The sequence below is a fragment of the Akebia trifoliata genome, chromosome 8 (assembly GCF_017979445.1).
Source record: "Akebia trifoliata isolate Shusen 1 chromosome 8, ASM1797944v1, whole genome shotgun sequence".
Classification (NCBI taxonomy): domain Eukaryota; kingdom Viridiplantae; phylum Streptophyta; class Magnoliopsida; order Ranunculales; family Lardizabalaceae; genus Akebia; species Akebia trifoliata.
This window is the reverse complement of record NC_141382.1, coordinates 14,673,384-14,687,196: the sequence shown is the minus strand read 5'-3', so window position 1 is coordinate 14,687,196 and position 13,813 is coordinate 14,673,384. Positions and strand designations below refer to the sequence as shown.

The 13,813-nt window shown below is 35.2% G+C and overlaps 2 protein-coding genes and 1 pseudogene across 3 annotated transcripts; 1 reads left to right on the top strand and 2 right to left on the bottom strand.

Annotated features, from left to right (window-relative positions):
- The window catches only part of LOC147396241 (acyl transferase 4-like), a 2,086-nt pseudogene extending 1,378 nt beyond the window's left edge, over nt 1-708 (bottom strand).
- An 84-nt stretch (nt 709-792) lies between these two features.
- LOC147396240 (uncharacterized) lies at nt 793-11,057 on the top strand. 2 transcript variants are annotated; one of them, XM_086451174.1, is made up of 17 exons: nt 793-1,153; nt 2,502-2,599; nt 3,467-3,586; nt 4,092-4,181; nt 4,303-4,418; nt 4,673-4,772; nt 5,619-5,690; nt 5,767-5,814; nt 5,969-6,046; nt 6,165-6,284; nt 7,223-7,328; nt 7,801-7,964; nt 8,947-9,081; nt 10,010-10,140; nt 10,271-10,333; nt 10,466-10,544; nt 10,639-11,057. In XM_086451174.1, the coding sequence occupies exons 1-17, from the start codon at nt 868-870 to the stop codon at nt 10,744-10,746; spliced, it is 1,914 nt and encodes a 637-aa protein (XP_086307300.1). In that variant the 5' UTR covers nt 793-867; the 3' UTR covers nt 10,747-11,057. The 2 variants fall into 2 exon arrangements, with proteins under 2 accessions (XP_086307300.1, XP_086307301.1); XM_086451175.1 differs by lacking the exon at nt 2,502-2,599 and having other exon boundaries at nt 1,028-1,153.
- A 424-nt stretch (nt 11,058-11,481) lies between these two features.
- LOC147396239 (HXXXD-type acyl-transferase family protein) lies at nt 11,482-13,551 on the bottom strand. Its single transcript, XM_086451177.1, has 2 exons — nt 13,085-13,551; nt 11,482-12,309 (listed from the first exon to the last, which is right to left on the bottom strand). The coding sequence occupies exons 1-2, from the start codon at nt 13,490-13,492 to the stop codon at nt 11,497-11,499; spliced, it is 1,221 nt and encodes a 406-aa protein (XP_086307303.1). The 5' UTR covers nt 13,493-13,551; the 3' UTR covers nt 11,482-11,496.
- Between the last annotated feature and the right edge of the window lie 262 nt (nt 13,552-13,813).

Sequence of the window (13,813 nt, the reverse complement as noted above, 5' to 3'; positions counted from 1 at the left end):
TAATAAATAATAAATTTGCTATTGGAAACCCAACTTTACTTATTACACCCCAAGTTAAATGTATAAAGTTTGTTATTGGCAACCCAACTTTACTTGTTACACCCCAAGTTCAATATTAAAAAAAAATAACTATTGGCAACCCAACTTTGCTTGTTACACCCCAATTTAAATAAAAATCCATCAATTGTATGAGAAATCAAATTAGGTCTGATCATTTTATGTTTAGTAGAAAAATATAAATTTATACATTTAAATTAATTTCATTTATTTAAAATAAATAAATATTCATGATCAAACTTTTTTTATTATAATTTTTTGTCGATTTTGATCGAATAATTGATTAAATATGAGTTTAAAATATTTTTATAAATATTTAATAAAAAAAATTAAAATATTGAATAATAACAATTGAAAATAAATAAAGGATAAAAATTATATTTAAAATATTTTTTATTAAAAAAATTTAAGAATGGCATTTATGTAAAATGATGGGGGACACGTACAAGATGAATAGTGAAATAGAGACCATCTCTTTTTTCTTTATTTTTGACTTGATCTCCAATTGTAGAGACGACGTGAATAGTAATTTAGAGAATGTGTTAGAAATTAGGAGACCGGTTGGAACTTTGGGTCAAGGTCTTTATATCTCTAAATATAGAAATATGGAGTCTTGTTGGAGGCTTGGAGTTGCTATCAGACATCTCCCATTGATATATAACCATACAGTTTGCACGTGTCTCGCACGTGCAGGTTCAACTAGTTTTCTAAAATTTTGGTGTCAATTTCCTTCCTAAAACGTAGGAAAAATAAAATAAAAAATAAAATCGGGAGGTAGAATCTCTGCAGAACACCAAGACAGAGAAAGATATGGATTTTGTTGATTCTTTAGGTAGATTCTCCGTCCAGAGAGCTCAATCACCCGTTTTAATGGCAACCCATCTCAAAAATCCGAACTTTAGACCAGTATTTCATCTGGGTTTTACTGATTCGAGCTCAAGAAAATCTTTTGGGACCGTTTGCTGCAGTGCCGATGCGAAGGCAATCAGTGGGGAAGTTTTTTCTGTTACTTCTTCGAGTAAATCACAAGTCGATTATCTTGGAGAAAGCACGAAAGGGGATTTGAATGTCAAGATGGAGCATTTAGAGGCTTTTGGTAATTTCATGATTTCTCTCCCATTTCGCTTATTAGCTGTTACAGAGTGTTTTGTTGAGTTTTATAACCTTGAAATTGGTCTCAAGTTCAGTTCTTTATCTGTTTTTCTTGGACAAGTTCGTATTTTTTGTTGTTGTAGATTGACCCATCTTGATTATGTCTTTTGTAATTTGTTTGAAGTTCTTTACAAGTTTTTATATAACAATTGAAGCTTGATTAAATAACATCGAATACAAACCAATAAAAACCCATAGTTACTATTTACTCATAGTTTTGTTCATTTGTTTCGCTTGTTGGGTCAACTCGCCCGACCTTGCCCCTAATGATGAATTTCTGCTTATCAAAAAATAAAAAATAAAAAATAAAATCTGCTCTTTCTCTACATTTTCGTATATGACAAAGCTTGTTGAACTAATCTGCAACATTCTCACAAATGGAAATCAAGACCTTTTGTTTATTCTTTAAAGTTCCACTTTTCAGTATGTAGATGACATGAACGATGTCATTGAATTTTTGAACTTCAGGTATTTTAGTGTGTAATTCTTTTTGAGAATAATTTGTCAACTTAGCTTGTAAACATTAATGTTGATTAGTAGGTCCGTTTGGAAACACCAAGTTTTTCAAACCTCTCTAGTTAGTTTTAGATTTTTCAAAGCCTTTTGGGGTTCTTTTTATTTTGATGTCAAATTTCATTCTAATCTACTAGTCTTTCAAGTCAATTCTACAAGGCTTACTGTTAGAGTTTTAGGAGCCTACCTGTTACGTGCAGTGAAGATCCAACCTTGAATCGTGTCACATTCATTGGTTGCCAGAAATCAATAGTCCAAACACCTATCATGTCGATCCTGCTAGAGTAATCACGAACTTCCCACCCCTTAAACCTTGATAGAAACCTAGAATCTCGTAGAATGTAGAGATGAGAAAAACATAGAGAACTATAGATATTTTCTATGTTGTTTCTCACGTACGAGTCTCCATCCCTATTTATAAGAACACTGGATTCTGTAAATTGCAATCTCTTAATCAAATAGGAACTCAATCAAATTCGGACTCTTAACTCCCAGAGGAGTTCTAATATATGTTAGTGTGCATGTGTAATGTGCTATAAGAATGGGCCCACATGGACGCCCAATTAACCAACACTTAACTTTTGTTTAGATTGGAAGATCAAACATCTTCCATTCTAATTGGCTGTTTCGCGTAACACAATGGTGAGGTTAAGAAGAATGGGTTTCAGCTTAAGCATTTTTTTTTAATCATAATCATGAATGTAAACATGAAAACAATACCTAGACCCATTGTTCATGAAAATGTGGTTTCATTTCTTGTTTCTGTTCTTCCTGAACAGGGATTGATGGTCAAGAAACTTTAGAGGGTCCAATTGAGGAGATAGCGAGGATGAAGACTAAAGAAGCGGAGGAATTGCTTAGTGACTTGGGAATTCCGGTACAGCAAAACCAATTATTTTTAATATTTTCTGTTGTTGATAGCTCTTTAATATTCCCAACCATGGATTTTAGAATTAAGTAGTTTATTTGTTAATTTATTCATCTCACATTTATTCAAAGTAGGTCTAGTCACCAAATTGATGCCACATCTTGTAAGAGGAGAATAGTCCCTTGAATCAACTCACAATAAAACTACATGGTGGACTTTGTATTGGTCATATGACACTATATGGGTAAATAATCATTTTACCTTATATCAAAATGTATCATTGAATACAACTTACAAAATATCTCTTCTTCTTTTTTTCCTTTTTGTTTTTTTTTTAAACTCATATAAGAGTATAATGGGAGGTCCTAGGGATTTGTTTTGTCAATTCTTCTACTTTTCTTCTTGGTCTTGATTGTTCCTATCTTTTATTTCTCTATAATTAAGGTCAATATCTAATGAACGCATTCTTTGAAGTGGACCAAACCGAGAGAAAATTGTAGTGTTAATTGTACATGGTAATACAGTAAAACTACAACAGAGTGACTATTTTCCCTTTATATTTTCATAAGGCTCCCCCTTGGTCATCAATACAAAGTCAACCATACCATTTGTCCATCCAGGTCATCCCCCCTTTTAAAATTATTCACTTGAGGTAATATTCTTAGGTTTAGTCATTTGTGTCAAGATAGAAAATTTTATTTGCAATTTTTTGTGGAGATTGATGGTCTATTTTGGTTTTGACTTGTTATAAGCTAATAAATATTTCTCTCTTTAGCTCAGTATATTGGTGGAGAGCAGTTATAACTATTTTGATAACTTACTCCCCCCCTTTTGAACCGCCCTTAATCTTGATTAATTGTGTGTGTGTGTGTGTAGGATCCCTTCTCATCAAGACATTCACCGCGTGGCATATTTTGTAGCCGGACTTTAAATCTTCGGTCAATCAGTGCTATAGGTTATGACATGGACTATACCTTGATACAATATAATGTGATGGTAATCCTTATTCTTTAATCCTTGTTTTACACATTCTAATAAGCATGGAAATTTCGCAGACTAATTGGGGTACAATTACTTTGTTTGTGTAAGTGGAATTTACAATTCTGTTGCTAAATTTTATTCACGTTCTTTCTTTGTCCGTAAATACATCTGTCTTATTCGATCGTCTGTAATTGTTGTAAACGTTTAAAACATGGCAGTAGCGCAATAGATTCTGTGACAAATGTTGGATAAGTTTTTTTTGCTTCTAGTACTTTGTGAATGAATCCTTATTTTCTACTTAACAGTACTTTGGTTCCTCTTTATCCTAAAGGATAAAGTATTAAGTAAAGTGAATTTGATTATTCCAGTGAAAGTTTTGCCTATTATGTTTTTTTTTTTGTTTTTTGTCATTAAGCTCCCATTTTATTTCATCCCAACCATTAAATGACAAAAATTTCTGAGAGATAACTCATCAGATGGGCCATTATGAATTTATAGAAATGGGTTTGATTTCTTGCAGGCTTGGGAAGGGCGAGCTTATGATTACTGTATGGACAACCTAAGGAGCATGGGTTTTCCAATTGATGGACTTGAGTTTGACCCCAACTTGGTAAAATCTTTGTCTATGCGCATGTTGAAGAGGTTATAATCTTCAGGCGTTGTCGGTTTTTCTAGATTTGTTTACCTTCATTCATGTGTATTGAGCTTGTTTGTTCCACTTTTCGCTGTAGGTTATTAGAGGACTCGTCATGGACAAAGAGAAAGGAAACTTGGTTAAGGCAGATCGATTTGGTTATGTGAAGAGAGCTATGCATGGCACCCAAATGTTATCTAATCGAGCTGTAAGGTGTGGTAACCTTTTCATTCTAACTATTGATAAACACTTGGACGAATCCGAGGAATTTCTTAGTAGACTGTAAGGACAAACTAAAAACAATATAGAGGGACATATGGTGTGGATAAAATGGGTAGATGGGACACCCCATCTGATGGGTCCCCCCATCTTGACCATTCCCACGGTTTACTCTATGAGTAGCTTGGATTTCATCAAACATCTGATCAGTAAGATCTTTATGCTTGTTGAATGTGTATGTATTGCAGTGAGATATATGGGAGGGAACTTGTGGACCTGCGGAAGGAGAGTCGATGGGAGTTCCTTAATACACTCTTCTCTGTTTCTGAAGCTGTGGCATTCATGCAGGTTATTTGATTTATCTAGTCTGAACTACAGATTGAACACATTTTGGGTGATAGATTTAGATAGCTTCTATTGCCACACCAATTTTTACTAATGCCACCCCAAGATGTGTGTTAATTCTTTGGTGATTTACGTATGAATTGGGGTGGCGTTAGAAAATTTTGGTGTGGCAATAGAATCTGTCTAGATTTATTTTATTTTATTTTATTTATCTTATTTTCTTTTACTCTTCTTCTTGTAGATGTTCTTTACATCTCTTTGGGTTTCAGTTGTAGGACTCCAAGGGATGACTTTTTTGCTCTTTGTTCAATTTGTTGCATGTTAATGTCTCCCATGGTTGTATTTAGTAAATTTGCAGTGTTTGTTATCTATGCATCACAATAAGATTTAACTGTTTCTTGGCTCCTATAACTGAACATTTATACTTGCCAAACTATTAACCCCTGAGGGCACCTTTTGCTGGGAAACTCTTGCCAATAAGATAGCCTCAAAAACCACCCACTGAGCAAAACGAAAGATAGCCTTACAAACCCACCTATGGGATAGTATAGGGTTAATGACTGACCTGCATTTAATGAGATCTTGAGAATATGATTTCAATTGAATTTTGGTCTGCAGATACACACATCATGCCTACGATCTATCATGTTATCGAGATTCATACTACCCTAATTATATTATAAATATCTTATAGTTTTTCTAATTCTGTGGTATCTCTTTCATCATTTTATAGCATTTGTAATTTACAGGTGATTTTTGTTCCGACTCTAAACTTACACTACTTTTCTTCCTATTTATACTATCAACTACACGCTATTTTCTATTTCACACGTGTGATTTCTCTTTCAGATGGTTGACAGATTGGATGGAGGAGAGATACCAGCAGAACTTGGCCCACTTGACTATAAAGGGCTTTACAAGGCAATATATTACACATTTCTCCTTGTAATGGTGGCTTCAGCTATATATCATTTTAACCTTTGACATGGTCTTTCAGGCTGTTGGGAAGGCCCTTTTTAGAGCACATGTAGAAGGTCAGCTTAAGGTAATTGCTTTGATGGGTCCTTGTGTTTTTCAGAGTTTGAATTGGTAAAAAAGATATATATATATATATATATTTAAATAAATATAAGACCAAAAAGTTTCAGTTTTCAATCTTGTAATTTACAAGCAACATTCACCCATTGTTATCTGTGCAGAGTGAGATAATGTCTAGTCCTGAACGCTTTGTAGAGCCTGATCCAGAGCTTCCTTTGGCACTTTTGGATCAAAAGGAGGTATTTCTTTAACGTTTCCTGAATGTATCAAATCATATATATACATATATATATACTTGATAAATGATGTATCAATCAGTTTAAATTCTCCTTTTGTAATTTGGATATGCTCCATCAGGCTGGTAAGCGGCTACTACTTATTACCAACTCAGATTACCATTATACAGACAAAATGATGCAGCATGCATTCAATAGATTCCTCCCCAATGATATGAGCTGGCGGGATCTATTTGAAATGGTAAGTCATTTGTGATTTTTGAACTTTGAATTTTTTGTCATTTCTTTCCAGTGTTTTGCAATTTGCCTAATAAGTTGCATTGACTTAGTTCTCTGCTTGATGCCATTCAACTTGAAGCTGAAGAAGCTTCACATAGTTTTCTCTTGGTCCTCAAATTTATTGTAAAAAAATAAAAAATTGTTCCTAAATTATTTTTACCAAGAAAACACTCACTAACATTTGAGCTTCTCCCTTTTCTACTTATCTTTGGGTTCCTTAGAAAATTATAAAGGGAAAAAATAGGTCATTTATAAGAAAACATAGATTTTCTTTGCAGAAAATAAAATGAAAAAAACTCAATATTTTGCTGATCATCTTATTTGATAAATCACTGATTTTTGTCTTTCAAAAATTTTCAGAAAAATATTGCTAGATAATCGAAGTGTTAGAGGTGGTTAGAATATTTTTCTTTAATTAGCAAGAAGTCTTGAAAAAATATTGCAAGATATTCAATTTGTTGGAGGCATTTGGGTTGTAGTAGCTTGAAAGGTATTTTTCAGTGCATTTATTATTATTATTATTTTGTAAATGCAATATCATTAAATGAAGAAAGAAGTTACCAACAAGTGTTGGGTGTAGTGGCCAGGGCCTCCCTCCAAAAAGGGAGAGGTCTTGAGTTCAAACCTCCTCATTGGCCATCCCCCTCGTGCTTAAAGAGGGCAGAACACTTTGCACATGTTGGAAGGGGTGACTCACGTGTCCATGGGAATAGTTGGACTAAGCCTGGAGACCCATGTATTGAAAGAAAAAATGAAGAAAGAATCATACTAGAGGAGGTTGAGGAGACCTGCCTAAACAAACAGGGTAGGAAACAAAAGAAAAAGTGTGTAGAAATTCATTTGCTCCCATCTAAATAAGAAATCATCAGTGCATTTATATTTCATAGTTGTGCTATGTAGGTTATAGTCTCAGCAAGGAAGCCGGAGTTCTTCCAAATGTCACACCCAATGTATGAGGTTGTTACAAAAGATGGTTTATTGCATCCATGCTTCAAGGCCAGTCCAGGTGATTTCTTCTTTATTGTACTTATGGTCATGGATACTTTATGTTTGCCAGATCAGCATTCCTTACATCATAAAGGTTTTGATAAATAAATCTGTTGTTTGCCTCCTCATGTTTTACACACAAACATTCTTTGTTCAGTAAATTTATTTAAGATACATGGTATGTAATTAATCTGTAATTCCTTGGTTATCCCACTCACTATTTCGAATAATGTTGTGAAGTTGGACTTGTATATTTGATTTGAATTTTTTACTTATAAATTATTTCAACATCTGTTATTTTTATCAGTTAGCTTTCTTTGGGCGATGAATCTCGAGAACGTGCCATTGGGGTCTGCTAATGTCTTACCTAGTCGTATTAGTTCATTTCTTGGTCATACAATGTGCCCTAGAATATCTTGTTTACTGTTACTCTGTCGACTAAGAACATGTTCAATAAGCTTATTTGCTCATTCTTTTGTCTTCTTTTGTAGGGGGCTTGTACTCAGGTGGAAGTGCTCAGATGATTGAGAGTTCCCTAAATATCCATGGAGATGAAATCTTATATGTTGGTGACCATATTTATACCGATGTTAGCCAATCCAAAGTCCATCTACGGTGGCGGACAGCACTAGTATGTCGAGAATTGGAAGAAGAGGTCAGTCCATGTTTATTCAATCTGTATCCATCTTTTTCACACCATACACTATATATTTGGTCATAGTAGCATCAACAAGGATGGGTGGATGGACTTCTTTTCCGGGACTAATTGTTATCATAAAAATAAATGTGATTTGAGGTCTTAGTTTTTAGTATAGATGTGATTTTCAACTCAAATAATAAAGTTTCCATGATGAATAACAACCAACAACAGAGATAGGTAAATAACGTAAAGCGAAAAAGGAACTCAAGTAACACTGTTCTAATCTCAGATCATTGTAGATATGGAATTGCATTAGCTCTATAAATGATGTAGGACATTTACCTGATGTAGAACAAATTGCTCTTGAGAAGAGAATTTTCGTGGCCAAATCAACCCACCAAGATATGTCCGAGTTGACTCAGCTCGTTTTGACCAGGTTGGGTCCATACTCAAACCAATTTTGATTTTGTGTATAGTTTATTTCATTTTTTAAGTAATTTAGAAATTGTTTAGTTAGTTTCTAATTTATTTAGACTCTAATTTGTTTTTAAGTTTCTATTTTCTTTCAAAATCCGTTTTTAATGTTTAGTCTATAATTAGAAATGTCCAAATTGAGTTATTGCTATTATTTTATAGATAGATTAGGAAAGTTACTTTTTAATATTTTATAAGGATTCTAAATTGTGATGAAGTTAACTTTATAAGGAGCTTCAAAATTGAATTTTAAATCAGTACATATCAATTTAATTCTCTTTTACTAACTTTATATTCTCCTTATTAATTTTCAACTCTTTGCTTCGTCCTCTTCACAAGCTATTACTTTTTTTATCAATTGAATCTATTGATTCACACACGTCTGCTATGTCAATAAACCATGATGTCTTAGAACTAAAGCTTGTGTGAGTGGTTGAGTTTTGTATTTGGATTTGACATATTTGATTTATTGAACAGTCATTGGGGACCTTGTTTTATGTGTTATTGAATTTTGAATCTGCAGTATATTGCTTTCATTCGTAGTCGGGATTATCGAGCTGCACTGATAGAACTTATAAATCAAAAGGAAGTTGTAGGTGACCTTTTTAATCAACTTCGCCTAGCTCTGCAGCGAAGAACAAAAGGACGTCCTGCTCAGGTAATTTATGCTGGATCGTATCATGTAACTTCTTCATTATATATATACAAATATATATATTTAAGATACCAATTTCCCAAAGCACTTTCTATCTGGTTTTGAATGTAGTTTTTCTGAAGCTACTCTCTGCTTGCTGTTTCTTCATAATTAGTGTTGAAGACTCCACAGAGAAGCCAGTCCTTTCCCTGTTGAATGTTACTTTCTACAGTCCCATTTAGGCTTCTGAATTAAGCTTACGTTAAGAGGGCACACGTCATACATTCTTGACCTCTTATCCATGTTTTTTTTTTCTTCCTTCGATCGGTGTGTCCTTTGTTAACCAACCAACTACTCCAAAAGACCTATCATGGGGCTTAACTTTAGGGTGGGGGGTGGGGGGTGGGATGACACACCCTAGAGTGGAGGAAAATATTCACTCAACACTCTCCCTCACCCATAAGGGTGGAAAAATCGATCCTATGGCCTAGACGAACCTAGCGCTCTAATACCATGTTAACCAACCAACTATTCAAAAAGGCCTGTCTTTTAGAGAAGGGGAGAACTATGAATATAAGAGGGTCATGGGGCTTACCTGGGGTGGGGGCATGACACACCCAAGAGTGGGGGAAAATTTGCACTCAACATCCTTGACCATGTTGGCACACTACAAGAGTATTGTACTACTTTTCGTTGGTGCACTGGGGTTTAGGGAAATATTAACAAAGAGAGTGAGATGTTGGAGTTTGCTTTTTTCTACTCCTTTTCCATCATTTGGCCATTGTTGGCAATTTCCTTAACTGATAACTTTTTGTTCCTTCAGAAGAGGAAATGAAAGCGAGACAATAAAGGCTGAGTTCATGAATTATATTTCTTCCATTATTTTCATTAGCTGGGACTTCACTTTTGCTTTTATTGGGGAGATCTATAATTTTTTTAATTTCTTGTTCAGACTCTTGCCGCAACTAATATGGATGATCAAGAACTCACAGAAAGCATGCAGAAGCTACTTATTGTCATGCAAAGACTAGATCAGAAAATTGCTCCCATGTTAGAAGCAGATGGGGAGCACTTCAATAAAAGGTGGAACATCGTAAAACTAGTGGCTTGGAGTTGCTCTCCAATTTGCAATATGAACTAGTTGTTAGTTTCTTTAAATTACTTAAATAAAATCTGTGAATAATTATTGACCATCTGAAACTATTTGTATCAGATGGGGTTTCCTTTCTCGTGCAGGTTTGTGGGATAAAAGCCACTTGATAAGACAAATTGAGAAGTATGTACTTAGCACATTCGAGGATCTCTAATCAATTATTCCATTCAATCCCAATAAAAGAATATTATATATATTAAATATCTTGTGTTCTTTTTTTTTAATAGTAATTTTAATCTTTTTTTCTAATTGCAGATATGCAGATATTTATACTTCTAGGGTCTCAAATTTCCTACATTATACACCATTCATGTATTTCCGTTCACAGGAACAGGTTTGTCTATTATTCATGCTTTCTTCACCAATATTTTGGATTTCCCAACACTTTTTTTTATCACTAATTTATGTATGTACTTCATTCTGTGCAGACACTTGCTCATGATACATACTGCTATTACCCTCCAAATCTTGATGGCTTTGTGGTTGATGATCTGAACAACTCTTCTTCCTTGCAAGTTGATGACAACATGTCATGATGACGACTAGTTGGCAAGGGAGACTCGTTTTGCTCACTTTCTTCATCCCACATTTCGGAGACATGGAATTTGTGGGTTAAATTATAATGGCATAAACAGTTTACTATATATGTGGGTTCTCCACCGTGTCACATCTCTTATTCAACTATTTGGGTTGTTGTATGATGTAGAAGAATAGAATTGTATTCAGCTGATTTAATTAAAAAGAACCCTATTAGGGTTTATATGGCAAATAAGGCACAGAAATCTCAGCTGTAAGTAAACTCTAAATGATACAAGATGCTTTTATATAAACCTAATCCTATCTAATATTTTGGTGTATCAGAATACAACATATTACCATACATTCTAAACATCATTTGGTGTAGTAAATGCACCTAATTGAAATGCATGATGTGTAGCTAATATTCGATTATGTAAGATCTAATCTTTACATATCACGTGGTATTAATCTGTAGTCGTTCCCTTCAATAACAGGTCGTGGTTGTGGCACTGGGATGAAAATATTATATTGAAGAGAGTAACATTATCATACTCAATAAACAAAAGATTTTATTATTGAGCTTACATACAACATTCCATGTTATCAACTGTTTAATTTTAGCTTATAATACAATCTTCATGCTTCCTCGTTTCCTTTTAGTCTTAAAACAAAACAGCCAAAAGTCGACATATTCCAGACAGGTTTTCAGATCAAGCTAGACTCATCATCTGATCAAGCAAGGATGGTAGGTGTGTCCCTTAAACGCACTATGTCATCAAACGAACACCCTTCTTGGGTGTAGGTGGTGATCCAATGATGTTGATGGGGATGATACTAGAGCCTTGTATGGGCACGATATGAACTGGATGACCCCACCCATAGTTAACCTGATTGAATCCCAATCGACCCCATTCAGATATGAACAATGTGGTGTAGATAAGTGGAGGAGCAAATGGGTCCCTGCCGTCAACAAACTCACCACCCTTCATCCACATAGTGAACTCGCTCGAAAGCCTTCCCTTTGCATCTTGAATGAGTTTTACCACCTCGGCATTTGATGCCTCCACAAGAGTCCCACTTGAGATTGTGACAGTCACTGGGAAGAAGCAATTCCCATAGAAACCTTTGGGCAACGGTGGGTTCAAGAGTTGACGTGTGTTAGCAAAGAACACGAGCTTGACATCAGTTTGTTTCGCTAAATTAATTGCTCGGGTTCTACAGCTCCATATACTGGCAGCTATGACTTCAAAAGTGGAACAAAATTTACCGGTCAAGTCTGAGAATTCACGCTTGAGTCTGTTGATTCGGTCTAGTGAAATGTCGATAGAGACATGCTCAAGCTGGTAGTTTGGCATCATGGGTGGTAGTGGGGGTGGCAGTTTTGGCTCTTGAGTGTTGTATGTCAGCCGTGGTGGTGCTGGAAGAGCTTCTCTGCACCACACGGGCTCAATGCTGGGTTCTTGATGGCCTTGTGCAAACTCACCGACTGCCTTTAGGAATTGTGCAGCTCCCAAGCCATCACAAATGCTGTGGCAGAACTTGAGCCCAATCACGAACCCGTCGCATTCGAACCGTGTCACCTGAAAATGGAAAAATCAAAGTGAAGATTTCAGCCTTTTGGCTTGGTATCTTGTGGTAGACTTATCTTCCTCTTTTAATTGGAATTAATCTTATACTTGATCTCATAAACCACAAAGATAAAGGCCTTTGATTGTGTAATCTTGGAACCAAACTGAATGTTATTTGATAATTTAGACATACCCCTCAAAGTTTTGGTGAATATTTGAGATACCCATTATGTTTCCAAACTAATGACATACTCCTTGACCTCAGAGATCCTCTCGAGATATTAATAGATAATGACTTAAAAGCCCCTGTCTTCTAATTGTTCAACCTCTAGGGTAATTTTTTTTTTTAGACCTGTTTGACTTCAAATTCTATTTCCTATCATGTTCTTGAGGTTTGAAGTTGAAAGGAAATAGATCTTAAAGAAAAATCTTAGGGCTTTGGTAAGAGATTGAAGCTGAGGACATTTAGATCATTTTCTATTAATCTATCAGACGATCGTCAAAGTCAAGGGGTATGCCGTCAGTTTGAAAACACATACATCTCAAAAATTAACCAAAACCTGGATGGGAAATCAAAATTACCCAATGACATTTGGCCTTAATAATAATCATTCATTTATTTGATTTTAATCAGATATTGTTAAATTCACAGACCCAAAATTACTTCTTTGAATTGATCAGCATATGTTTCATGACAGGACATGGATCCACCATTGGATCGAAAAATCTTAAGTGGGGCCGGGGTATCAAGGGTGCTTTCAAACATGAGTTTGGATGAGATATATACCTGCATTAGGACTAATGGATCTATGCCTTCTGTTTCTGGTGGAGGATCAGAAAGAAGATCATCATGTGGGACCATGAGCACATTATCAAAATAATTAACGGCATCAAGGCTACAATTAGCCGATGCCTCGACAAGCCACACTCCTTCACCAGTACAGGCAATCTGAAGTTCACCCTCATTGGATTCTTTCAGTCTTCCTGCAAGAGGATAGTAGGGGACCAGTGCCTTGGACAAGGCTTCCCTTATGACCTTAGCAGCCTCATGTCCATGTCTAAACACGTGCAACGTTCGAACAATACATCGTAAGACTGGCAACCTATCAATCACTGAGAGATCGAGTGTGCCAGAGGGTGTAGACTCTGATGGCCGCACGATACCTCGAGATGACCTGATCACTGAGAAAGTCATTGTAGAACATTGAGGTGAGGAAGAAGTACATTAAGGCATTCATGTATATAACCTTTTTTTTTTTTTTTGTTGGTCTTATTTTAACTATATATTTTATGGGTTATTATATGTAATATAAAATATAGGGCTTCTGATCTACAGTATATATTAAGTTTGGAATGATTGGCTTACAAGGTTAGATTCCTTTTCCTATTGTAGGGTTGGTAATGATGTATATGCCATAGCTTTACTTGGACTCACTCCACCAAGCAAACAAAATTGTGGGGGGTGTAAAAAATTGTCATGATGCCACATGTCATCTTGAGATGCACAAAGTCGATC